The sequence below is a fragment of the Haliotis rufescens genome, unplaced genomic scaffold (genome assembly GCF_023055435.1).
Source record: "Haliotis rufescens isolate VD_foot unplaced genomic scaffold, xgHalRufe1.0.p SCAF_66, whole genome shotgun sequence".
Taxonomy (NCBI): Eukaryota; Metazoa; Mollusca; class Gastropoda; order Lepetellida; family Haliotidae; genus Haliotis; species Haliotis rufescens.
Window position 1 is genome coordinate 270,608 of NW_025964357.1, and position 27,296 is coordinate 297,903.

General features: G+C 48.0%; 1 protein-coding gene across 4 annotated transcripts in view; it reads right to left on the reverse strand.

The window, feature by feature from the left end:
• Positions 1 to 5,810: 5,810 nt before the first annotated feature.
• Positions 5,811 to 27,296, reverse strand: part of LOC124118191 (SPARC-like) — a 37,908-nt gene continuing 16,422 nt past the window's right edge. For all 4 annotated transcript variants that reach the window (XM_046480308.2, XM_046480307.2, XM_046480305.2 and 1 more), the window contains 6 exons: positions 26,536 to 26,651; positions 7,552 to 7,690; positions 7,281 to 7,363; positions 7,004 to 7,122; positions 6,598 to 6,746; positions 5,811 to 6,363 (listed from right to left, as the gene is read on the reverse strand). In XM_046480308.2, the coding sequence (XP_046336264.1) occupies positions 6,311 to 6,363; positions 6,598 to 6,746; positions 7,004 to 7,122; positions 7,281 to 7,363; positions 7,552 to 7,690; positions 26,536 to 26,651 (659 nt within the window). In that variant the 3' untranslated portion in view covers positions 5,811 to 6,310. The remainder of the gene's footprint in view (positions 6,364 to 6,597; positions 6,747 to 7,003; positions 7,123 to 7,280; positions 7,364 to 7,551; positions 7,691 to 26,535; positions 26,652 to 27,296) is intronic.

Genomic DNA, 27,296 nt, shown 5'->3' on the forward strand with positions numbered 1-27,296 from the left:
GATTGGAAAACCTGGGTGAAAGTCAGGCGCCGGAACGGACCAATCAGCGCGCACCGTGTTGGACCCATCAAAACAGGGGCCATTTCGATCGCTCCCTGCATTCCTACATGTCTGTGCCTGTCGATTCACCTTTAGAAATTCAGGAAACACCGTTAGAATTCCACACCATGATCGTAGCGCTAAGGTGATCGCCACTCACCCACTGTTTCTTAAACGAACGATTGTCCTTGTGCTACAATACGATCGCCTTGTGGAACAAAACCTTGCACCTCAAAGTTTACAATCACGTCATCATAGTCGATGACGTCATTTGTGGAATGTTGTAGCAAGATCTTTCGCCGATGTGGTGTCAATCTAGCAACAAAGTGGTTGGGTTATCGACTGTGTATGATAACTTTGATAAGCTCGTCCCAGTGATCTATCATCTCCACACACCATCGACACCCACCCTGCTTGCTTTGCCAACACAAACAACAACAATCCAAAAGAACCCACACCCTCCACCTCGTCCTCTTGGAGGCACACGCCTACGCGTGACACCATGTTTCAAAATATGTATGTATGTATGTTGGTATGTATGGTGGTGTACACGAGTGGCATCACGTGTGCCTGGAGACACGAGTCAAACACCACGTATGTCTCTCTCTCTCTCTCTCTCTCTCTCTCTCTCTCTCTCTCTCTCTTTCTCTCTCTCTCTCTCTCTCTCTCTCTCCTTATAAGATACTAAATAAAATAAATAATCCTCTGGATCAACGTGTGTTTGAAGACACGCATGACATCACGTTTGTATGGCAACTTGAAGTACATCACGTTTGCATGGAAACACACGAAGTACATCACGTTTGCATGGAAACACGAATGACAGTACGCATGTCAACCCACACGAGTGTCGACTCCTCGGCATGGGTGAACGAATGACAACGTCATCATCGTATGGATAAACGTGTGTTTGTAGTCACGCGTGGCACCACGTTTGCATGGCAACACGAAGTACATGACGTGTGCACGGAGACACGCCTGACAGTACGTACGTAGACCTACACAAGAGCCAACTCCTCTGTATAAATAAACAAGTGACAACGTCATCATCCTCTGGATAAACGTTCGTTTGTCGTCACGCGTGGCACCATGTTTGCATGGGGGAGACACGAAATACATCACGTAGGCATATACCTACATCACGTTCATGTCTGTGCCTGTCGATTCACCTTTAGAATTCAGGCAACACCTTTAGAATTCCACACCATGATCGTAGCGCTAAGGTGATCGCCACTCACCCACTGTAACTTAGACGAACGACTGTCATAGTGGGCTAAAATACACGATCGCCTTGTGGAACGAAACCTTACACCTCAAAGTTTACAATCGCATCACCATACCCGATGACATGATTTGTGGAATGTTGTTACAAAATCCTTCGCCGATATGACGTCAACCTAGCAACAAAGTGGCAGAGTCGTCGACTGTGTATGATAAACTCGTCTCAGTGATCAATCATCTCCACACACCATCGACACCCACCCTGCTTGCTTTGCCAACACAAACAACAACAATCCAAAAGAACCCACACCCTCCACCTCGTCCTCTTGGAGGCACACGCCTACGCGTGACACCATGTTTCAAAATATGTATGTATGTATGTTGGTATGTATGGTGGTGTACACGAGTGGCATCACGTGTGCCTGGAGACACGAGTCAAACACCACGTATCTGTCTCTCTCTCTCTCTCTCTCTCTCTCTCTCTCTCTCTCCTTATAAAATACTAAATATAATAAATAATCCTCTGGATCAACGTGTGTTTGAAGACACGCATGACATCACATTTGCATGGCAACATGAAGTACATCACGTTTGCATGGAAACACACGAAGTACATCACGTTTGCATGGAGACACGAATGACAGTACGCATGTCAACCCACACGAGTGTCGACTTCTCGGCATGGGTGAACGAATGACAACGTGTTCATCCTATAGATAAACGTGTGTTTGTAGTCACGCGTGGCACCACGTTTGCATGGCAACACGAAGTACATGACGTGTGCACGGAGACACGCCTGACAGTTCGTATGTAGACCTACACGAGAGCCAACTCCTCGGTATAAATAAACAAGTGACAACGTCATCATCCTATGGATAAACGTTCGTTTGTCTTCACGCGTGGCACCATGTTTGCATGGGGGAGACACGAAATACATCAGTAGGCATAAACCTACATCACGTTCATGTCTGTGCCTGTCGATTCACCTTTAGAATTCAGGCAACACCTTTAGAATTCCACACCATGATCGTAGCGCTAAGGTGATCGCCACTCACCCACTGTAACTTAGACGAACGACTGTCATAGTGGGCTAAAATACACGATCGCCTTGTGGAACGAAACCTTACACCTCAAAGTTTACAATCGCATCACCATACCCGATGACATGATTTGTGGAATGTTGTTACAAGATCCTTCGCCGATATGACGTCAACCTAGCAACAAAGTGGCAGAGTCGTCGACTGTGTATGATAAACTCGTCTCAGTGATCTATCATTTTCACATTCCATCGCCACCCACCCACCAAACCCAAACAAAGAACCCACCACCACCACCACCACCCACTTCCTCACCCACCACCGCCTTCCTCCACCACCACCACCACCCACTTAATCACCCATCCACCACCACAACCACCTCTCTCCAACACCACCACCAACGCTTCTTCTATTTTTAGAAAAACAAAAAAACAAAAAACGGTACATCCAAGATTTTATACGCGCTTCTTTCAATGTCGATCTTTTCACATTGTACGAGCGCTTCTTTGGGTTTCCCCCTCCTCCCAAGAAACGGATGTGCCGCCCTTTTGGAGGTGCGCACACCACCGGAAACGGATGTGCCGCCATCTTGGATGCGCACGGATGACCAAAATGCCCTGCGCAAACCGAAACCGGAAGTGACGTCATTAGAGGTCACGTGACCCAACCGACCAATCAGAAGCCAGGAGCGGTTCCAGAACGATGCTACCAACTACTGACAGTTACCATTGCTGTAATCACTACGATCAAAATGATTATAAAACTGGGAGTAAAAGAAACGCAAACTACTCGAAAGTCTCGACTGTATTCAGGTTTATTTATGCTGCGTCTGATTTTTATTAAGAGCAAATACGACATGTCAATCTACAGTAAGTGTACGCATACATTACGACTTTTAAAAACCAGCGGTCAAATGGAATTTGCTTCCAGTTTTTGGAGTTTCCCTGCCTTTGTCCCAACAGCTTGATTGTGATCTGTAATGTTCACGAATAGAGCCTCAATACCCATCGAAGCTGCTGTTAACTTGTGACCTGTTAGAACGAATCAGCATCCCTCAGGTCTGGAGACAAAGACTGGTTGCAGATGTAAAACTTTTAACCCCAGAGGTCGGATGTGATTTGCTTCCAAATTTTAGTCCTAGTACAAGTTACTAGTCCAAAGGATGAGAGTTGCCAAACACTCGCTATCATCGATTCCCTCTTCCGCCAGGCTTGCGTCCTCTGTGACCAAATCCTCATCGCCTTGCGCAAACTGGCGACCGCTTTCTCGTGCTCTGTAAGGGTGTATGAGTGTTCATGCTACAACCATAGGACTCTTTTTTTCTTGAGGGTATACAATTCCTCTTAGGAGCATCACAAAAACCATGGCCCCTGGAAGAATCCTGTGGACTCTCAAATTGGTACGCAGAGCTATGAGCGCTGGCTGACAGATTATTTCTAGAAATGGTGGAATTTATTGGTGGTGTCCTGACACACTCCATCTAAAACCTTGTTGAGCTTATTATTGAACAGGAAGGGCGCTTCCAACTTCCTAGCCTGAGCTGATACACCTATGGTGCTAACTTGAGAAAGGAGATGTTGCCTCTGCAAGCAAGTGAACTGACTGGACATCCACATCTGTGAAATTATATGTTCTTCTTTCATACTGATGATGCTGTGATCAAGTAGGCTGTGAATCAGGTCGACTTGGTCAGTCTGGGTTAAAAACTCACTGTATCTCTTCATACACCTTCAAAATGGTTCCTGTAAAGGTGGTGTAATGCAACACCTGCTGCAAACCAGTTGATATATGCCCCAATATCCATCGCATGTCTTCAATGGACATCGATTAAAACACCTTAGTATTTGGAGAAGTAACTTGCTCCCCATTCACACGTACTTAGATGATCTGGTGGGGCAATCACGAGTCTGCTAAGTATGATGCTTTAGTTGTGAAAGAGGGAGCTTTTCCTTAATCCACAACTTCTTAATGCTGTCGTTTGCGTGGTTGTAGACATTAGTTCCGTAGAGGAGAGAGAAACGTCTATGAGTTAAGATGGCAACCTGGGTACTCTAAACATTTGTGGTTTAAGGTGGGCATCAGATGGTAAATCTCTTTCAATAATTTCTGTAAGGGAATGTCAGATTGCAATCTGCTCTAAGAGATACATCGGACTCTTTAGTTCTCTTCACTCTAATTCTTTATTACTAGGTCTGACCCGAGAGCTGTAACGAGGCTGGTAATACCGTCAGTAAGCAGCATACTGGTCGTCTTGTTCGTGGCCGGAAACTGCTGTCAGTCCCAGTTCAACTCGGCTGCGGTTCCATGGTGGCGGTGTCCATGATGGGTAATTGTTAAAAACCCGACTACCCTAGTCACCATGCGGTGGACATGGGATCGACGATGGGCTGGCGTAACAAATACTCACTCACTCTCTCTTCTAAGAATCCACCACCTTGGCGAGCGACTCCAGGGAAAGAGAGCATTACCGAGTACACCTACTAACTCTCCTAGGTATGCACTTCCAGCAAAGCTTGTGTGGATCAACGCCGATCGTGGAATTACCACACTTAATAGGAAGACGATGTATCGCCATGTCAACCCCAAACACACATTACTACCTGGCAACTACTGGTTTCTCAGGTAAGTAAAATGGTATATATCTTCTTCAGGTGTATATATAACCCCAATCTTCACTATACTGAAGATATAATACAGCGTGACAACTCTGTTGTTGCCAGTAGCACACACACAACGTTTGTTGAAATATACGTTCTATATTTGCAAGAATTACTCATCTTCCCGAGGCAAGAGCGTTAACTGACTATAAAAGTCCAGTGTCCACCCTTACCGAAATAGGCTGGTATTATGGAGTTAGATTTTGGCTGGACTAACGAGTCTATGCATGGTCCAATCAAACTCGCGCAATGAAATCAAAATCCGGTTCGTAAACTGTTCGTTGATTTCGGTCGATTGCAGAATATGCAAAGCATGTGCACCGCCAACTCGGCGTGAGCAGGTATTTTCCAAATCTTTTACTGTTTCAAGTCGCTCACGTGATTTGATGCACTTCGCGATGTAAGGTCCGTTTTATCACAATATAGCTCTTGATTATCGATCAGATCGTCTTGACTTGGCGTCGCCATTTTGTTTGAAGCAAATGCAAGTGATACTAGGGGTGGAATCTGATTGGTCCATAGGAGAGGCTTAGAAGGGACATAACTCGTAATAACCACTGGTGGCGCTACGAGCCCAGGAATTCCAGCGTAGTTCGGCACGGTTGGAAACTGGACTTTTAAAGTCACTTAACGCTTTTGGCTCAGGAAGATGGAATTTCTTGAGTTACAGATTTCGGTTAATAATATTATGCTACCAAAGTAGCACCATTAGGCTTTCGTAAGAATAACGCCCTGTGATGCTGATGTTGTGGCTTCACGTTGAAACATATTACACATGGATTTTCCTTTGACATTCCTACATACTCTCTCCTGTCAGGTCAATGACGATTGATCCAAAAACCATTAAACACATGTATCACTGTTTATCAATCTTATGATTTATTGTGTATCAATAAAAGGTGTTTGGCAGTGATTACAGTTCTCTTGAAAGTAGAACCAGTGTTAACTAGAAAGCAAACAACGCTATGTCACATATTTGAATACCAAATTAGGGATATTAACCTCTTGATTAATATTATACCAGTTAAACATGTCAGGTTCTGAATTGAATTTGATTTGATATAAATATTAAACATGTTATGTATGAAGTAAAATAAATATCATATCTCCATATACCTGAGATAAACGCCGATGCAATGTTAATTGTAAACATTTAACTATTATCATGTATAACTTTCTGTGATTTTCTTCCCGTCCATTTCGTCTTTGTTTCTTTTTGATAATGTGTATTGAATTGGTGTTACAGACGCTATTTTCTTTAAATCTAGTTTCTTTATCGGTATAGCTTTCTTCAGTTACAAGATGTACTTGATGTCCCTGTGATGCGTTGGCCTGGTCAGTTAGGACTCATGCCTTCTAGTGTCTTTTGGCCCGGGCCCGGATGTCAATGCATTTGTCCGAGATTTTCTCTGAAAGCACAATCTATATCTGTTAATCTGCTCACAATCGACGGTTCAAATAATACATTATCTCCAAATGGCACTGAAACGTACACACACAAACCAATAAAGATAGAATTATGCAAAAAGGTAAAGTTACATGGTGCGGATGGAATATTATTGATGGAATAGACCTTTAAGTACTTGAACCACGTACACATGGCATGTCTGCATGTGTCTCTAAGGTATAAATATTTCTCTTACTTGAGTTAACGCCGAGGCAGGCTCCCCATTCTGTAAGTGTGATCTTGCGATTGCTGTCTTGATCGCACATGGACAGGAAGGGAACAAGGCAGTGCTCCCACGCCTTCAAAGACTGAACAATGTATTGCAGTTCTCTCCGGGACACTTGTCTGAAGCAGGAATTGATGAGAGTGAACAAAAACATTGAACTTACAATGGATCTTGCAGAAGAACTAAGAGGGTGGCTTATCATGTCCTCATGTGCCACAAGTAATGCTGTATCTACTTAAATATGGTTAATCGTGTCATTCATTCTGACGATAAATAGGATTTTGGATAGCCAGTGTTTTACAAGGATATTATCCCATGATGCTGTTTTACTGTACAAAACACTTTTTTCCCTGTATCACGTTCAGTATGTTCTAACCTGTCTTGTGGACTGGAGTCAAGGTCACAGAACTTCCATAGCACGGCCTCTGTGTGGTTGGCATCGTTCCTGGCCTTGTCTAGGAGGTCTATATACTCGCCAAGTTCATCTCGAGAAGCCTTGAACATAAATATACGTAGTTTAGTTCATGGATTAGAAAATGCTATTTCTATTGACAGGGAGATGGCGCAGGTTGCATAAATGTTCGAGAAACTACACCTAGAATGCCTTCTAAAAATGAACAAATCAACCAGTAAATTTCTACAAGTTGTCTCACCAGCTGTTTCATGACGAGGAACAACCATTCCTTCATCCTTATAGGGAATTCCTCAAATTCATCGTCGGGACACTTTGTCAGTTCTGCAATATAATGAAATACACCCACCTCAAGAACGCATCTTTACACAATCTTATAATCTTATAATCTATTAGAAACGCACACTGGCCCTAATTCAGATGGTACAAAATTCAGTATTCAGGACTCCATAAAGTAGCATACTATGTTTTGTTTCTCTATTGCTGTCATGATTATATGTAGCCAAACCTACTTCGACAGCCCCCAAAGTAATCAAGCTGTATTTTGTTGAGTCTGGCGTTGCTGCAACCGGGCTGTTTGGTCTTACACAGACAGTGATCGCGATCTAGCTCACACTCGCTTTCGTAGGTCTGGTTTTTCGTGCTGCATACCTGCAATGACAGCATGTGCTGAATAACTAGAAGATGAGAAGTCTTCTTAAATTAATACATCATATAAGCTATGTATTTCTCGTTATAGTTGTATATTGTATCGAGTATACATGTTTCTGTATTCCTTTAGTCGTATACTGGTGAGGTGAGGTGAAATTGGGTTTAATGTCCCGTCCAAGATTATTGCACTTACATAGAGACGTGCATGCACGTGTGTATGTGGTTGCTTGTACTAGTCTGGACCAATTCCGATTTTATAGTGCTAGCCCACTAAGATACCATGCTTTAGTTTAACATGACACTCAGACAGTATACTGACCCCGAGCCGACCAGTCCTTGTAAATGCCGAGTGCCAGGCAGGGTAACAAAATGTACCATCTTTCAACGTGTTTTGGTTTGACGCGACTGGGATTCGAACCTGGACCTTCTGCTCCCGGGGCGAACGATCTACCACTAGACCACGGATGCGGCCAAGGCGTATACTGTAGATTTCGTTATTTCTAGGTGTCAGATCATTCTGATACGAATTCTCGTTATCTTTGTACACCAAATCATGTATACGGTGCAGTCAGACTGTGAAATGAGTGAAATGACTAGTTGGGTTAGCATGGTTAGTCATTACGCTAACTAAATATTTAGTAATTTCATGAAATCGATTTCAAAGTAACATATCCATATATTGTTATTCATACCGCATGTCTTGTCTCCCTGTCTGGTTATATTTTCCATGTCCGTGACTCGTTATCATTCCAAGGCATAAAGTATGAACAGAATTCAATATTGGTGGATTTTTTCATTTTTCACTCGTTATCTTTCATTTCATTAACTAAATTTATATACATTACTTGTCATCGTTTGATGGCATAAACTAAGTACATGTTATTTTTGTCATGCAAAATGTACATCGTTATATCAACACATGAACAAATGCATCTTTAATATCCACATCTGGTTATTTTTGCAGAGCTGCAGGTAAGCAGCGTATTTCCGTAAAATACCCCCCAACATATCCAAAACCCAATTACTTTCAATAAACTTGCGTTCAGAAACGCATGCGATAAATGAAAAACTCAAATGTTTAAAAAAACAGCTCGCGTAAATACCCCAAAAGGCTTTTTCAGCATGGATTCAATGGAGCTAATTTCCGAAACACACTTACGAGCTAATTTACTTTCCGAGACAGTTATATACATCTGAAACAATATTACATGTTTTAAAAATCTTAAAATGTTCACTAATTTTGGGACATACCCAATAGAGTGATGAATAGATGAGTGAAAAAATATTGGTTACCCAATGAAAACTGTAATAACCCAATTAAAATAGTAAAAACTCAATTGCTCAAAAAGTTATCTGGAGCTCTGTTTTTTCCATATATTTTGTTCATGTCCCGTTATCCATATATATTCACATATCGATCATATATTCATGTTAAGAAATAAACGACTCATGGTCGGTGTTTATGGTACAATAAACCACCACAGGGAGAATAAACCATGGTGGCTTATTATCCTGCAGTGTTGTATTGTACGAAAAACAACGACCACGAGTCGTTTAATTCTTATATGAGATATCGACATTATGTACAGACTCTTTAAGTTTCAAAATAATTTCCCCATATTTAAATAAAAATAACTCCCTGAATACCATCCGAACTCGGCAATGTCGGACAAGTCCATTTTATGAACAGGGTAAAGGGGGTATTTTGACGATTATCTGTACCGTTTCTCCCAATACCGATTGTCATATCTCTCCCACTTTAGGGTGCGATCGTTTGGCCATTGCGTTTATCCAGCTACATCTATGGGGATCAACACACTAGACACTTCCCTCTCAAAAGTAATGTCGTCAAAATTACGTCATCAAGTTCGAATCTCCAGAAATGACGTCAAGATTCAAGATACATTGTACTTTGAGGTTTATCACCTTGCTATGTTTTATCTTATACCTCATTATAACTATGCATCATGTCATACATATATGTCGCGTTATCTAGTTATTATATAATTGTCAGTGAGGAAGTCACATCTATCACTGATATAAATCCTCTATCTCTGCCAAATACAGATAAACCATTTTATAAATATTTTTTTTTATACTTTTGTTGCAGTTTCCAACCATTGTACTGCAGTATCACGTGAACATCGAGATAGTACATGGTTATAGAGGCCAGATTTCAAAACATATCTTGTCAAGTATCACGTCCCATTTTTCCAAATTTATGTTCTGCAGTAAAATTGAGACCCTTTCGATACTTTTAATAAATTATATACTCTTCATAAAAAGCAGAGGATCATGAAATGTAAATGTTAAGAACGTTTATGTCTGAAAAACACCAAAACACATCAAATAGTTTGCACGTGCCTTACGCAGTAGTGCCACACACGTACGTAGTGTATCATTCCTGATTTTGACACTTTCAAGGACGGTCATTAAATGTCTGTGGACCACTATTTCTGTCTTATTGATTCTGCCAATGTTGCAGTCGTGGTTTATGTGATTTCATTCATTGTTTGTGTATGAACAGGCAATGCGGCGTCGGCAATGCGGCGTTTGCAGCGCGCGGATTCTCTTCCGGCTATTGACATTCTGGAAACTTGTTTTAAACAGGTACCAACAAACCAAAAACTATGGAAACATACAAATACAGAAGCCTGGACCCCACCAGCCCTAGGAGACAGCCACAGAAGCCTGGCCCCCACCAGGCCTAACAGACAACTAAAGAAGACTGGCCCCAACCAGCCCTAACAGACAACTACAGAAACCTGACCCCCAGCGGCCCTAACAGACAAATACAGAAGCCTGCACCCACCAGCCCGAACAGACAACTACAGAAGCTTGACCCCCACAAGCCCTAACAGACAACTACAGAAACCTGACCCCCACCAGCCCTAACAGACAACTACAGAAGCCTGTCCCCACCAGCCCTAACAGACAACAACAGAAGCTTGACCCCCACCAGCCCTAACAGACAACTACAGAAACCTGACCCCCACCAGCCCTAACAGAGAACTACAGAAGCCTGTCCCCCACCAGCCCTAACAGACAACTACAGAAGCCTGACCCCCACCAGCCCTAACAGACAACTACAGAAGCCCGACGCCCATGAGCCCTAAAAGACAGCCACAGAAGTCTGGCCCCAACCGGCACTAACAGACAACTAGAGACGCCTGACCCCCACAAGCCCTAACAGGCAACTACAGAAGACTGACACCACCAACCCTAACAGACAACTACAGATTACTACAGAAGCTTGACCTCCACCAGCCCTAACATACAACTACAGAAGCTTGTCCCCCACCAGCCTCAACAGACAACTACAGAAGACTGGCCCAATTCAGCCCTAACAGACAACTACAGACGACTGGCCCCCACCAGCCCTAAAAGACAACTACAGAAGACTGGCCCCATCCAGCCCTAACAGACAACTACGTGCGACTGGCCCCCACCAGCCCTAAAAGACAACTACAGAAACCTAATCCCCACCAGCGCTAACAGACAACTACAAAAGCCTGCCCCCCACCAGTGCTATTAGACAACTACAGACTACTAGAGAAGACTGGCCCAAACCAGCTTTAACAGACAACTACAGACGCCTGACCCCCACCAGCCCTAACAGGCAACTACAGAAGCCTGACCCCACAACCCTTACAGACAACTACAGATTACTACAGAAGCTTGACCCCCACCAGCCCTAACATACAACTACAGAAGCCTGTCCCCCACCAGCCCTAACATACAACTACTGAAAACTGGCCCCATCCAGCCCTAACAGACAGCTACAGACGATTGGCCCCCACCAGCACTAAAAGACAACAACAGAAGCCTTATGCCCACTAGCGCTAACAGACAACTACAGAAGCCTGATCCCCACCAACCCTAACAGACAACTACAGAAGCCTGATCCCAAACCAGCCCGAACAGACAACTACAGAAGCCTGTCCCCTACCAGCCCTAACAGACAACAACAGAAGCTTGACCCCCACCAACCCTAACAGACAACTAAAAACTATTACAGAAGCTTGGCCCCCACCAGCCCTAACAGACAACTACAGAAGACTGACCCCACAACCCTAACAGGCAACTACAGACCACTAAAGAAGCTTGACCCCCACCAGCCCTAACAGAGAGACACATAGAAGCCTGACCCCACCAGCCCTAGCAGACAACTACAGAAGCCCGGCCCTCACCAGCCCTAGCAGACAGCCACAGAAGCCTGGCACCCACAAGTCCTAACAGACAACTACAGAAGCCTGACCCCTACCAGCCCTAGCAGACAGCAACAGAAGTCTGGCCCAAACCAGCACTAACAGACAACTACAGACGCCTGACCCCTACCAGCCCTAACAGGCAACTACAGAAGACTGACCCCACCAACCCTAACAGATAACTACAGATTACTACAGAAGCTTGACCCCCACCAGCCCTAACATACAACTACAGAAGACTGACCCCACAACCCTAACAGACAACTACAGATTACTACAGAAGTTTGACCCCCACCAGCCCTAACAGACAACTACAGAAGCCTGTCCCCCACCAGCCCTAACATACAACTACTGAAGACTGGCCCCATCCAGCCCTAACAGACAACTACAGACGACTGGCCCCCATCAGCACTAAAAGACAACAACAGAAGCCTTATGCCCACCAGCGCTAACAGACAACTACAGAAGCCTGATCCCCACAAAACCTAACAGACAACTACAGAAGCCTGATCCCCACCAGCCCTAACAGACAACTACAGAAGCCTTATCCCCACCAGCCCTAACAGACAACTACAGAAGTTTGACCCCCACCACCCCTAACAGACAACTACGGGAAGCCTGTCCCCCACCAGCCCTAACATACAACTACTGAAGACTGGTCCCATCCAGCCCGAACAGACAACTACAGACGACTGGCCCCCACCAGCACTAAAAGACAACAACAGAAGCCTTATGCCCACCAGCGCTAACAGACAACTACAGAAGCCTGATCCCCACAAAACGTAACAAACAACTACAGAAGCCTGATCCCCACCAGCCTCAACAGACAACTACAGAAGCCTTATCCCCACCAGAGCTAACAGACAACTACAGAAGCCTGTCCCCCACCAGCCCTAACAGACAACTACAGACGACCGGCCCCCACCAGCCTTAACAGACAACTACAGAAGACTGGCCCCATCCAGCCCTAACAGACAACTACATGCGACTGACCCCACCAGCCCTAAAAGACAACTATAGAAACCTAATCCCCACAAGCGCTAACAGACAACTACAGACGCCTGCCCCCCACCAGCGCTATTAGACAACTACAGACTACTAGAGAAGCCTGGCCCAAACCAGCTTTAACAGACAACTACAGACGCCTGACCCCCACCAGCCCTAACAGGCAACTACAGAAGCCTGACCCCACCAACCCTTACAGACATCTACAGATTACTACAGAAGCTTGACCACCACAAGCCCTAACATACAACTACAGAAGACTGACCCCACAACCCTTACAGACAACTACAGATTACTACAGAAGCTTGACCCCCACCAGCCCTAACATACAACTACAGAAGCCTGACCCCCACCAGCCCTAACAGAGAGACACAGAAGCCTGGCCACCACCAGCTCTAGCAGACAACCATAGAGGTATGTTCCCAAACAGCCCTAACAGACAACAACAGAAGACTGGCCACCAGCCCTAACAGACAATTACAGAAGCCTGGCCCCCACCAGCCCTAACAGACAGGTACAGAAGCTTGACCCCCTCAAGTCCTAACAGACAACTACAGAAGTCTGTCCCCCACCAGCCCTAACAGACAACTAAAGAAGCCTGGCCCCCACCAGCCCTAACATAAACTACAGAAGTCTGTCCCCCACCAACCCTAACAGGCAACTACATAAGCCTGATCCCCACCAGCCCGAACAGACAACTACAGACGCCTTATCCCCACCAGAGCTAACAGACAACTACAAAAGCCTGTCCCCCACAAGCCCTAACAGACAACTATAGAAGCCTGATCCCCACAACCCTTACAGACAACTACAGATTACTACAGAAGCTTGACCCCCACCAGCCCTAACATACAACTACAGAAGACTGACCCCACCAACCCTTACAGACAACTACAGATTACTACAGAAGCTTGACCCCCACCAGCCCTAACATACAACTACAGAAGCCTGACCCCCACCAGCCCTAGCAGACAGCCATAGAAGACTGACCCCACCAGCCCTAGCAGACAACTACAGAAGCCCGGCCCTCACCAGCCCTAGCAGACAACTACAGAAGTCTGGCCCAAACCAGCACTAACAGACAACTACAGACGCCTGACCCCTACCAGCCCTAACAGGCAACTACAGAAGCCTGCGCCCCACCAGCCCTAACAGACAACTACAGACTACTAGAGAAGCCTGGCCCAAACCAGCTTTAACAGACAACTACAGACGCCTGACCCCCACCAGCCCTAACAGGCAACTACAGAAGCCTGACCCCACCAACCCTTACAGACATCTACAGATTACTACAGAAGCTTGACCCCCACAAGCCCTTACATACAACTACAGAAGACTGACCCCCACCAGCCCTAACAGACAACTACAGAAGCCTGATCCCCACCAGCCCTAACAGACAACTACAGAAGGCTGATCCGTACCAACCCTAACAGACAACTACAAACTATTACAGGAGCCTGGCCCCCTCCAGCCCAAACAGACAACTACAGGAGACTGACCCCACCAACCCTAACAGGCAACTACAGACTACTACAGAAGCTTGACCCCCACCAGCCCTAACAGAGAGACACAGAAGCCTGGCAACCACCAGCCCTAGCAGACAACTACATAAGTCTGTCCCCTACCAGCCCTAACAGACAATTACAGAAGCCTGATCCTTACCAGCCCTAGCAGACAACTACATAAGTCTGTCCCCTACCAGCCCTAACAGACAATTACAGAAGCCTGGCCCCCACCAGCCCTAACAGACAACTATAGAAGCCTGGCCCCCACCAGCGCTAGCAGACAGCCATAGAAGCCTGACCCCACCAGCCCTAGCAGACAGCCATAGAAGCCTGACCCCACCAGCCCTAGCAGACAACTACAGAAGCCCAGCCCTCACCAGGCCTAGCAGACAGCCACAGACGCCTGGCACCAACAAGTCTTAACAGACTACTACAGAAGCCTGACCCCCACCAGCCTTAACAGACAACTACAAAAGACTGGCCCCATCCAGCCCTAACAGGCAACTACATGCGACTGGCCCCCACCAGCCCTAACAGACAACTACAGATTACTACAGAAGCTTGGCCCCCACCAGCCCTAACATACAACTACAGAAGCCTGACCCCCACCAGCCCTAACAGAGAGACACAGAAGCCTGGCCACCACCAGCTCTAGCAGACAACCATAGAGGTCTGTTCCCCACCCGCCCTAACAGACAACTACAGAAGCCTGATCCCCAGCAGCCGTAACAGAAAACTATAGAAGCCTGGCCCCCCACCAGCTCTAACAGACAACTACAGAAGCCTCAACCCCACCAGCCGTAACAGAAAACTACAGAAGCCTGATCCCCACAAACCCTAACAGACAACTACAGAAGCCTGTCCCCCACCAACCCTAACAGACAACTACAGAAGCCTGATACCCACCAACCCTAACAGACAACTACAAACTATTACAGAAGCCTGGCCCCCACCAGCCCTAACATAAACTACAGAAGTCTGTCCCCCACCAGCCCTAACAGACAACTACAGAAGCCTGGCCCCCACCAGCCCTAACATAAACTACAGAAGTCTGTCACCCACCAACCCTAACAGGCAACTACAGAAGCCTGGCCCCAACCAGCCCTAACATACAACTACAGAAGTCTGTCCCCCACCAGCCCTAACAGACAACAACAGAAGACTGGCCACCAGCCCTAACAGACAATTATAGAAGCCTGGCCCCAACCAGCCCTAAAAGACAACTACAGAAGTCTGGCCCCCACCAGCCCTAACAGACAGGTACAGAAGCCTGACCCCCTCAAGCCCTAACAGACAACTAGAGAAGTCTGCCCCCCACCAGCCCTAACATACATCTACAGAAGTCTGTCCCCCACCAGCCCTAACAGACAACTACAGAAGCCTGGCCCCCACCAGCCCTAACATAAACCACAGAAGTCTGTCACCCACCAACCCTAACAGGCAACTACAGAAGCCTGGCCCCAACCAGCCCTAACATACAACTACAGAAGTCTGTCACCCACCAGCCCTAACAGACAACTACAGGAGACTGGCCCCTACCAGCCCTAACAGACAAATACAGAAGACTGGCCCCCGCCAGCCCTAAAAGACAACTACAGAAGCCTGGCCCCAAACAGCCCGAACAGACAACTACAGAAGCCTCAACCCCACCAGCCGTAACAGAAAACTACAGAAGCCTGGCCCCCACCAGCTCTAACAGACAACTAAAGAGAGCCTGACCCCATCCAGCCCTAGCAGACAGCCATAGAAGCCTGACCCCCCACCAGCCCTAGCAGACAGCCACAGAAGCCCTGCCTTTTCCAGGCGAAGCAGACAGCCACAGAAGCCTGAGCCCCACCAGCCCGAACATACAACTACAGAAGCCTGGCCCCCACCAGTCCCAGCAGATAACTACAGAAACCTGGCCCCCACAAGCCCTAAAAGACAGCTACAGAAGCCTGACCACCACCAGCGCTATCAGACAACTACAGAAGCCTGACCCCCACCAGCGCTAACAGACAACTACAGAAGCCTGACTCCCACCAGCCCTAACAGACAGCTACATAAGCCTGACCCCCAACCAGCCCTAACAGACAACTACAGAAGCCTGACCCCACAACCCTTACAGACAACTTCAGATTACTACAGAAGCTTGTCCCCCATCAGCCCTAACAGACAACTACAGACGACTGGCCCCCACCAGCACTAAAAGACAACTACAGAAGCCTGATCCCCACCAACCCTAACAGACAACTACATAAGCCTGATCCCCACCAGCCCGAACAGACAACTACAGAAGCCTTATCCCCACCAGAGCTAACAGACAACTACAGAAGCCTGTCCCCCACCAGCCCTAACAGACAACTACAGACGACTGGCCCCCACCAGCACTAAAAGACAACTACAGAAGCCTGATCCCCACCAACCCTAACAGACAACTACATAAGCCTGATCCCCACCAGCCCGAACAGACAACTACAGAAGCCTTATCCCCACCAGAGCTAACAGACAGGTACAGAAGCCTGACCCCCTCAAGCCCTAACAGACAACTAGAGAAGTCTGCCCCCCACCAGCCTTAACATACATCTACAGAAGTCTGTCCCCCACCAGCCCTAACAGACAACTACAGAAGCCTGGCCCCCACCAGCCCTAACATAAACTACAGAAGTCTGTCCCCCACCAACCCTAACAGACAACTACAGGAGACTGGCCCCTACCAGCCCTAACAGACAAATACAGAAGACTGGCCCCCACCAGCCCTAACATAAACTACAGAAGCCTGGCCCCCACCAGCCCTAACATAAACTACAGAAGTCTGTCCCCCACCAACCCTAACAGACAACTACAGGAGACTGGCCCCTACCAGCCCTAACAGACAAATACAGAAGACTGGCCCCCACCAGCCCTAAAAGACAACTACAGAAGCCTGGCCCCAAACAGCCCGAACAGACAACTACAGAAGCCTCAACCCCACCAGCCGTAACAGAAAACTACAGAAGCCTGGCCCCCACCAGCTCTAACAGACAACTAAAGAGAGCCTGACCCCATCCAGCCCTAGCAGACAGCCATGGAAGCCTGACCCCCCACCAGCCCTAGCAGACAGCCACAGAAGCCCTGCCTTTACCAGGCGAAGCAGACAGCCACAGAAGCCTGACCCCCACCAGCCCTAACATACAACTACAGAAGCCTGGCCCCCACCAGTCCCAGCAGATAAATACAGAAGCCTGACCCCCACCAGCCCTAACAGACAGCTACAGAAGCCTGACCACCACCAGCGCTATCAGACAACTACAGAAGCCTGACCCCCACCAGCGCTAACAGACAACTACAGAAGCCTGACCCCCACCAAAGCTAACAGGCAACTACAGAAGCCTGACTCCCACCAGCCCTAACAGACAGCTACATAAGCCTGACCACCACCAGCCCTAACAGACAACTACAGAAGCCTGACCCCACAACCCTTACAGACAACTACAGATTACTACAGAAGCTTGACCCCCACCAGCCCTAACATACAACTACAGAAGACTGACCCCACAGCCCTTACAGACAACTACAGATTACTACAGAAGCTTGACCCCCACCAGCCCTAACATACAACTATAGAAGCTTGTCCCCCATCAGCCCTAACATACAACTACTGAAGACTGGCCCCATCCAGCCCTAACAGACAACTACAGACGACTGGCCCCCACCAGCACTAAAAGACAACTACAGAAGCCTGATCCCCACCAACCCTAACAGACAACTACATAAGCCTAATCCCCACCAGCCCTAACAGACAACTACAGACGACTGGCCCCCACCAGCCTTAACAGACAACTACAGAAGACTGGCCACATCCAGCCCTAACAGACAACTACATGCGACTGGCCCCCACCAGCCCTAAAAGACAACTATAGAAACCTAATCCCCACCAGCGCTAACAGACAACTACAGAAGCCTGCCCCCACCAGCGCTATTAGGCAACTACAGACTACTTGAGAAGCCTGGCCCAAACCAGCTTTAACAGACAACTACAGACGCCTGACCCCCACGAGCCCTAACAGGCAACTACAGAAGCCTGACCCCACAACCCTTACAGGCAACTACAGATTACTACAGAAGCTTGACCCCCACCAGCCCTAACATACAACTACAGAAGACTGACCCCACCAACCCTTACAGACAACTACAGATTACTACAGAAGCTTGACCCCCACAAGCCCTAACATACAACTACAGAAGACAGACACCACCAACCCTTACAGACAACTACAGATTACTACAGAAGCTTGACCCCCACCAGCCCTAACATACAACTACAGAAGCTTGACCCCCACCAGCCCTAACAGAGAGACACAGAAGCCTTGCCACCACCAGCTCTAGCAGACAACCATAGAGGTCTGTCCCCCACCCGCCCTAACAGACAACAACAGAAGACTGGCCACCAGCCCTAACAGACAATTACAGAAGCCTGACCCCCTCAAGCCCGAACAGACAACTGGAGAAGTCTGTCCCCCACCAGCCCTAACATACATCTACAGAAGTCTGTCCCCCACCAGCCCTAACAGACAACTACAGAAGCCTGGCCCCCACCAGCCCTAACATAAACTACAGAAGTCTGTCCCCCACCAACCCTAACAGGCAACTACAGAAGCCTGGCCCCAACCAGCCCTAACATACAACTACAGAAGTCTGTCCCCCACCAGCCCTAACAGACAACAACAGAAGACTGGCCACCAGCCCTAACAGACAATTATAGAAGCCTGGCCCCAACCAGCCCTAAAAGACAACTACAGAAGCCTGACCCCCACCAGCCCTAACAGACAGGTACAGAAGCCTGACCCCCTCAAGCCCTAACAGACAACTAGAGAAGTCTGCCCCCCACCAGCCTTAACATACATCTACAGAAGTCTGTCCCCCACCAGCCCTAACAGACAACTACAGAAGCCTGGCCCCCACCAGCCCTAACATAAACTACAGAAGTCTGTCACCCACCAACCCTAACAGGCAACTACAGAAGCCTGGCCCCAACCAGCCCTAACATACAACTACAGAAGTCTGTCCTCTACCAGCCCTAACAGACAACTACAGAAGACTGGCCCCGACCAGCCCTAAAAGACAACTACAGAAGCCTGGCCCCAAACAGCCCTAACAGACAACTACAGAAGCCTCAACCCCACCAGCCGTAACAGAAAACTACAGAAGCCTGTCCCCCACCAGCTCTAACAGACAACTAAAGAGAGCCTGACCCCATCCAGCCCTAGCAGACAGCCATAGAAGCCTGACCCCCCACCAGCCCTAGCAGACAGCCACAGAAGCCCTGCCTTTTCCAGGCGAAGCAGACAGCCACAGAAGCCTGACCCCCACCAGCCCGAACATACAACTACAGAAGCCTGGCCCCCACCAGTCCCAGCAGATAACTACAGAAGCCTGGCCCCCACCAGCCCTAACAGACAGCTACAGAAGCCTGACCACCACCAGCGCTATCAGACAACTACAGAAGCCTGGCCCCACCAGCGCTAACAGACAACTACAGAAACCTGACCCCCAGCAGCGCTAACAGACAACTACAGAAGCCTGACTCCCACCAGCCCTAACAGACAGCTACATAAGCCTGACCCCCACCAGCCCTAACAGACAACTACAGAAGCCTGACCCCACAACCCTTACAGACAACTACAGATTACTACAGAAGCTTGACCCCCACCAGCCCTTACATACAACTACAGAAGCTTGTCCCCCATCAGCCCTAACATACAACTACTGAAGACTGGCCCCATCCAGCCCTAACAGACAACTACAGACGACTGGCCCCCACCAGCACTAAAAGACAACTACAGAAGCCTGATCCCCACCAACCCTAACAGACAACTACATAAGCCTGAACCCCACCAGCCCGAACAGACAACTACAGAAGCCTTATCCCCACCAGAGCTAACAGACAACTACAGAAGCCTGTCCCCCACCAGCCCTAACAGACAACTACAGACGACTGGCCCCCACCAGCACTAAAAGACAACTACAGAAGCCTGATCCCCACCAACCCTAACAGACAACTACATAAGCCTGATCCCCACCAGCCCGAACAGACAACTACAGAAGCCTTATCCCCACCAGAGCTAACAGACAGGTACAGAAGCCTGACCCCCTCAAGCCCTAACAGACAACTAGAGAAGTCTGCCCCCCACCAGCCTTAACATACATCTACAGAAGTCTGTCCCCCACCAGCCCTAACAGACAACTACAGAAGCCTGGCCCCCACCAGCCCTAACATAAACTACAGAAGTCTGTCCCCCACCAACCCTAACAGACAACTACAGGAGACTGGCCCCTACCAGCCCTAACAGACAAATACAGAAGACTGGCCCCCACCAGCCCTAAAAGACAACTACAGAAGCCTGGCCCCGAACAGCCCGAACAGACAACTACAGAAGCCTCAACCCCACCAGCCGTAACAGAAAACTACAGAAGCCTGGCCCCCACCAGCTCTAACAGACAACTAAAGAGAGCCTGACCCCATCCAGCCCTAGCAGACAGCCATGGAAGCCTGACCCCCCACCAGCCCTAGCAGACAGCCACAGAAGCCCTGCCTTTACCAGGCGAAGCAGACAGCCACAGAAGCCTGACCCCCACCAGCCCTAACATACAACTACAGAAGCCTGGCCCCCACCAGTCCCAGCAGATAACTACAGAAGCCTGACCCCCACCAGCCCTAACAGACAGCTACAGAAGCCTGACCACCACCAGCGCTATCAGACAACTACAGAAGCCTGACCCCCACCAGCGCTAACAGACAACTACAGAAGCCTGACCCCCACCAAAGCTAACAGGCAACTACAGAAGCCTGACTCCCACCAGCCCTAACAGACAGCTACATAAGCCTGACCCCCACCAGCCCTAACAGACAACTACAGAAGCCTGACCCCACAACCCTTACAGACAACTACAGATTACTACAGAAGCTTGACCCCCACCAGCCCTAACATACAACTACAGAAGACTGACCCCACAGCCCTTACAGACAACTACAGATTACTACAGAAGCTTGACCCCCACCAGCCCTAACATACAACTATAGAAGCTTGTCCCCCATCAGCCCTAACATACAACTACTGAAGACTGGCCCCATCCAGCCCTAACAGACAACTACAGACGACTGGCCCCCACCAGCACTAAAAGACAACTACAGAAGCCTGATCCCCACCAACCCTAACAGACAACTACATAAGCCTAATCCCCACCAGCCCTAACAGACAACTACAGACGACTGGCCCCCACCAGCCTTAACAGACAACTACAGAAGACTGGCCACATCCAGCCCTAACAGACAACTACATGCGACTGGCCCCCACCAGCCCTAAAAGACAACTATAGAAACCTAATCCCCACCAGCGCTAACAGACAACTACAGAAGCCTGCCCCCACCAGCGCTATTAGGCAACTACAGACTACTTGAGAAGCCTGGCCCAAACCAGCTTTAACAGACAACTACAGACGCCTGACCCCCACGAGCCCTAACAGGCAACTACAGAAGCCTGACCCCACAACCCTTACAGGCAACTACAGATTACTACAGAAGCTTGACCCCCACAAGCCCTAACATACAACTACAGAAGACAGACACCACCAACCCTTACAGACAACTACAGATTACTACAGAAGCTTGACCCCCACCAGCCCTAACATACAACTACAGAAGCTTGACCCCCACCAGCCCTAACAGAGAGACACAGAAGCCTTGCCACCACCAGCTCTAGCAGACAACCATAGAGGTATGTCCCCCACCCGCCCCAACAGAAAACAACAGAAGACTGGCCACCAGCCCTAACAGACAATTACAGAAGCCTGACCCCCTCAAGCCCGAACAGACAACTGGAGAAGTCTGTCCCCCACCAGCCCTAACATACATCTACAGAAGTCTGTCCCCCACCAGCCCTAACAGACAACTACAGAAGCCTGGCCCCCACCAGCCCTAACATAAACTACAGAAGTCTGTCCCCCACCAACCCTAACAGGCAACTACAGAAGCCTGGCCCCAACCAGCCCTAACATACAACTACAGAAGTCTGTCCCCCACCAGCCCTAACAGACAACAACAGAAGACTGGCCACCAGCCCTAACAGACAATTATAGAAGCCTGGCCCCAACCAGCCCTAAAAGACAACTACAGAAGCCTGACCCCCACCAGCCCTAACAGACAGGTACAGAAGCCTGACCCCCTCAAGCCCTAACAGACAACTAGAGAAGTCTGCCCCCCACCAGCCTTAACATACATCTACAGAAGTCTGTCCCCCACCAGCCCTAACAGACAACTACAGAAGCCTGGCCCCCACCAGCCCTAACATAAACTACAGAAGTCTGTCACCCACCAACCCTAACAGGCAACTACAGAAGCCTGGCCCCAACCAGCCCTAACATACAACTACAGAAGTCTGTCCTCTACCAGCCCTAACAGACAACTACAGAAGACTGGCCCCGACCAGCCCTAAAAGACAACTACAGAAGCCTGGCCCCAAACAGCCCTAACAGACAACTACAGAAGCCTCAACCCCACCAGCCGTAACAGAAAACTACAGAAGCCTGTCCCCCACCAGCTCTAACAGACAACTAAAGAGAGCCTGACCCCATCCAGCCCTAGCAGACAGCCATAGAAGCCTGACCCCCCACCAGCCCTAGCAGACAGCCACAGAAGCCCTGCCTTTTCCAGGCGAAGCAGACAGCCACAGAAGCCTGACCCCCACCAGCCCGAACATACAACTACAGAAGCCTGGCCCCCACCAGTCCCAGCAGATAACTACAGAAGCCTGGCCCCCACCAGCCCTAACAGACAGCTACAGAAGCCTGACCACCACCAGCGCTATCAGACAACTACAGAAGCCTGGCCCCACCAGCGCTAACAGACAACTACAGAAACCTGACCCCCAGCAGCGCTAACAGACAACTACAGAAGCCTGACTCCCACCAGCCCTAACAGACAGCTACATAAGCCTGACCCCCACCAGCCCTAACAGACAACTACAGAAGCCTGACCCCACAACCCTTACAGACAACTACAGATTACTATAGAAACGTGACCCCCACCAGCCCTAACATACAACTACAGAAGCTTGTCCCCCATCAGCCCTAACATACAACTACTGAAGACTGGCCCCATCCAGCCCTAACAGACAACTACAGAGACTGGCCCCCACCAGCACTAAAAGACAACTACAGAAGCCTGATCCCCACCAACCCTAACAGACAACTACATAAGCCTGAACCCCACCAGCCCGAACAGACAACTACAGAAGCCTTATCCCCACCAGAGCTAACAGACAACTACAGAAGCCTGCCCCCCACCAGCCCTAACAGACAACTACAGACGACTGGCCCCCACCAGCACTAAAAGACAACTACAGAAGCCTGATCCCCACCAACCCTAACAGACAACTACATAAGCCTGATCCCCACCAGCCCTAACAGACAACTACAGAAGCCTTATCCCCACCAGAGCTAACAGACAACTACAGAAGCCTGGCCCCCACCAGCCCTAACAGACAGGTACAGAAGCCTGACCCCCTCAAGCCCTAACAGACAACTAGAGAAGTCTGCCCCCCACCAGCCTTAACATACATCTACAGAAGTCTGTCCCCCACCAGCCCTAACAGACAACTACAGAAGCCTGGCCCCCACCAGCCCTAACATAAACTACAGAAGTCAGTCCCCCACCAGCCCTAACAGACAACTACAGGAGACTGGCCCCAAACAGCCCTAACAGACAACTACAGAAGCCTCAAACCCACCAGCCGTAACAGAAAACTACAGAAGCCTGGCCCCCACCAGCTCTAACAGACAACTAAAGAGAGCCTGACCCCATCCAGCCCTAGCAGACAGCCACAGAAGCCCTGCCTTTACCAGGCGAAGCAGACAGCCACAGAAGCCTGACCTCCACCAGCCCGAACATACAACTACAGAAGCATGGCCCCCACCAGCCCCAGCAGATAACTACAGAAGCCTGGCCCCCACCAGCGCTATCAGACAACTACAGAAGCCTGACCCCCACCAGCGCTAACAGACAACTACAGAAGCCTGACCCCCAGCAGCGCTAACAGACAGCTACATAAGCCTGACCCCCACCAGCCCTAACAGACAACTACAGAAGCCTAATCCCCACCAGCGCTAACAGACAACTACAGAAGCCTCCCCCCCCCACCAGCCCTAACAGACAACTACAGAAGCCTCCCCCCCCCCCCCCCCCCCCCCACCAGCCCTAAGAGACAGCTACAGAAGCCTGCACCTCGCCAGTGCTAACAGACAACTACAGAAGCCTGCCCCTCGCCAGCCCTAACAGACAACTACAGAAGCCTGCCCCCCACCAGCTCTAACAGATAACTACAGAAGCCTGCCCCCCACCAGCCCTAACAGATAAATACAGAAGCCTGACCCCAACAAGCCCTAACAGACAACCTGAGAAGCCTGACCCCCACCAGCCCTAACAGAAGCCACAGAAGACCGAGTACAGTGGCCAAGGAACAGCCACATTGGGTGGTCAAGGAAGTTAAATGTCCCAACCACTGATGAGTCTGAGTGTGATTTAGTACTCGTGATTTCTACATCCCCCCTGAGGGATCACGTTACTATAGCCATGTGTGTTTCAATGATATTGAATCTGAGATATGTGAATATGATTCTGATTTTGATATTGTTATGTTAGGAGATTTTATGAAAAATGAACATTACTTGTATAGAATATACACTATCTGCACGCTTAAATATCCCAGAAGACATAAAAGAAGAATTAAATGCTACAGAAGACATTACATCATTAGGTATAGACAACGCAAGACACTTACAAGATAATGGAAGAGCTAATGATCATGGATATATTATTTTAGAATGGTAAAAACAATAACTTGTCCACCATCAATTGAAGATTTGGAGAAGATTAACACCTGGGAAGAAATACATGTAAAGGTGTTAGTTTAATCGACTATACTATAGCAACTGCAGGTAGACTTAAAGATGTAATTAATTTTTATGTACAAGACTTTGATCCTATGTATAGTGCTATACATCTAAACATAAACACTTTGTCAAGACGACACTGCCTGCCAATCAACGCCTGCTACTGACAGGCGCACTATGACACATGCGACTACCGTCAGTAGGGCAGCAGAAAAACATGTCAATTTCAAGACGCCAGCAACACTGACGACGTGAATACAATATTTGATAAACTGAATATGTGTGGTTCTCATCTTAAAAAGAATGTTTATCAGATATTGTTGACAATGTTAACAATGTTTTTGTAAGTGCTGCACATGTGTCCTTTGGTTTATAACATAAGGGGACAGTTAGACAAGGAGACAATTTACAGCATTTTTTCCTTGTGTAAAGACCATCAGAAATCACTAAATTGTTTTGAAACTTATTGTAAGCTGTGGAAACTAACTGTAAACATGAATAAAACGAAGGTCCTTATTTTAAATTTTTTTAAATGCCAAAAGATGTCTGTCCAAAATAAACTGTGTACATGTGTGAACATTATAATGAAAATTGTAAAAAGTCCCGGTTAACCTCTGTCCACGGCAATGTAAAATACTGGTTGTACCTCATATGCCGATATACTCGGCCTGAGAGAAATAAAGTGCTGTTCTGTTCTGTTCTAGGAAGAAGAATACTCTGTACCCAATTCGAATATTCTTTTTAATCATATATATTGTAAAGATAAAGTCAAGTCGTCACTTTCGAGAGTTGGGATATCAACTGCTCTAAGTTTTAGGCCACTTGTATTGGTTTAGATGTGCAATTCATAGACCAGACCGACATTTGGCACCCACCATTAAATATCCTCTTTCTGTCATTATATATACGATAGCACTTTTTTCTGTGTAGAGAAGCGTCCCTTTGGCAATCTATCTATCTGAAGTATATGTCATTTCTACTATAGACCCTTAATTTTTCAGTTTATCCCGCTCCCCACCTCATTAAATGCTAAAAAACATAGAAAGCTCCCCTTTTAAAATTACCTAAAATAAAGGTAAACGTATCAAGGTATCACTGGATATGGGTCTTTCCCACATGGAGACCTTATACACGTTTAACTGTTAAACATAATTCTAAACACGTTTGTGTTTAGAATCTAAACACATTTTTACAATGTACAGATGTACAGTTGACTTACGTGATAGCGAGGATCAACCTCCGGCTCGCACTCGTGAAGGCACACACACTCAGCCTGCTGCCGGTTGTCTAGGCGACACACTTCACCACGGTAACATTTCTTCTTTTTGCACAGATCTGAAAATATGGTAGTGAAATGTGATCTAATGACAGAGACGTGTGATGTATGGACAGAGACGTGGACAGAGACGTGTGACGTGAAGGCAGAGACGTGTGATGTATGGACACAGACGTGCGATGTATGAACAGAGACGTGTGATGTATGGACAGAGACGTGTGACGTGAAGGCAGAGACGTGTGATGTATGGACAGAGACGTGTGATGTATGGACAGAGACGTGTGACGTAAAGACAGAGACGTGTGACGTAAAGGCAGAGACATGTGACATGAAGGCAGAGACGTGTGATGTATGGACAGAGACGTGTGACGTATGGACAGAGACGTGCGATGTATGGACAGAGACGTGTGATGTATGGACAGAGACGTGCGATGTATGGACAGAGACATGTGACATGAAGGCAGAATCTTGTGATGTATAGACAGAGACGGGTGACGTAAAGGCAGAGACATGTGATGTATGGGCAGAGACGTGTGATGTATGGACATAGACGTGTGATGTATGGACAGAGACGTGTGACGTATAGACATAGACGTGTGATGTATGGACAGAGACGTGTGATGTATGGACAGAAACGTGTGATGTATGGACATAGACGTGTGATGTTTGGACAGAGACGTGTGATGTATGGACAGAGACGTGTG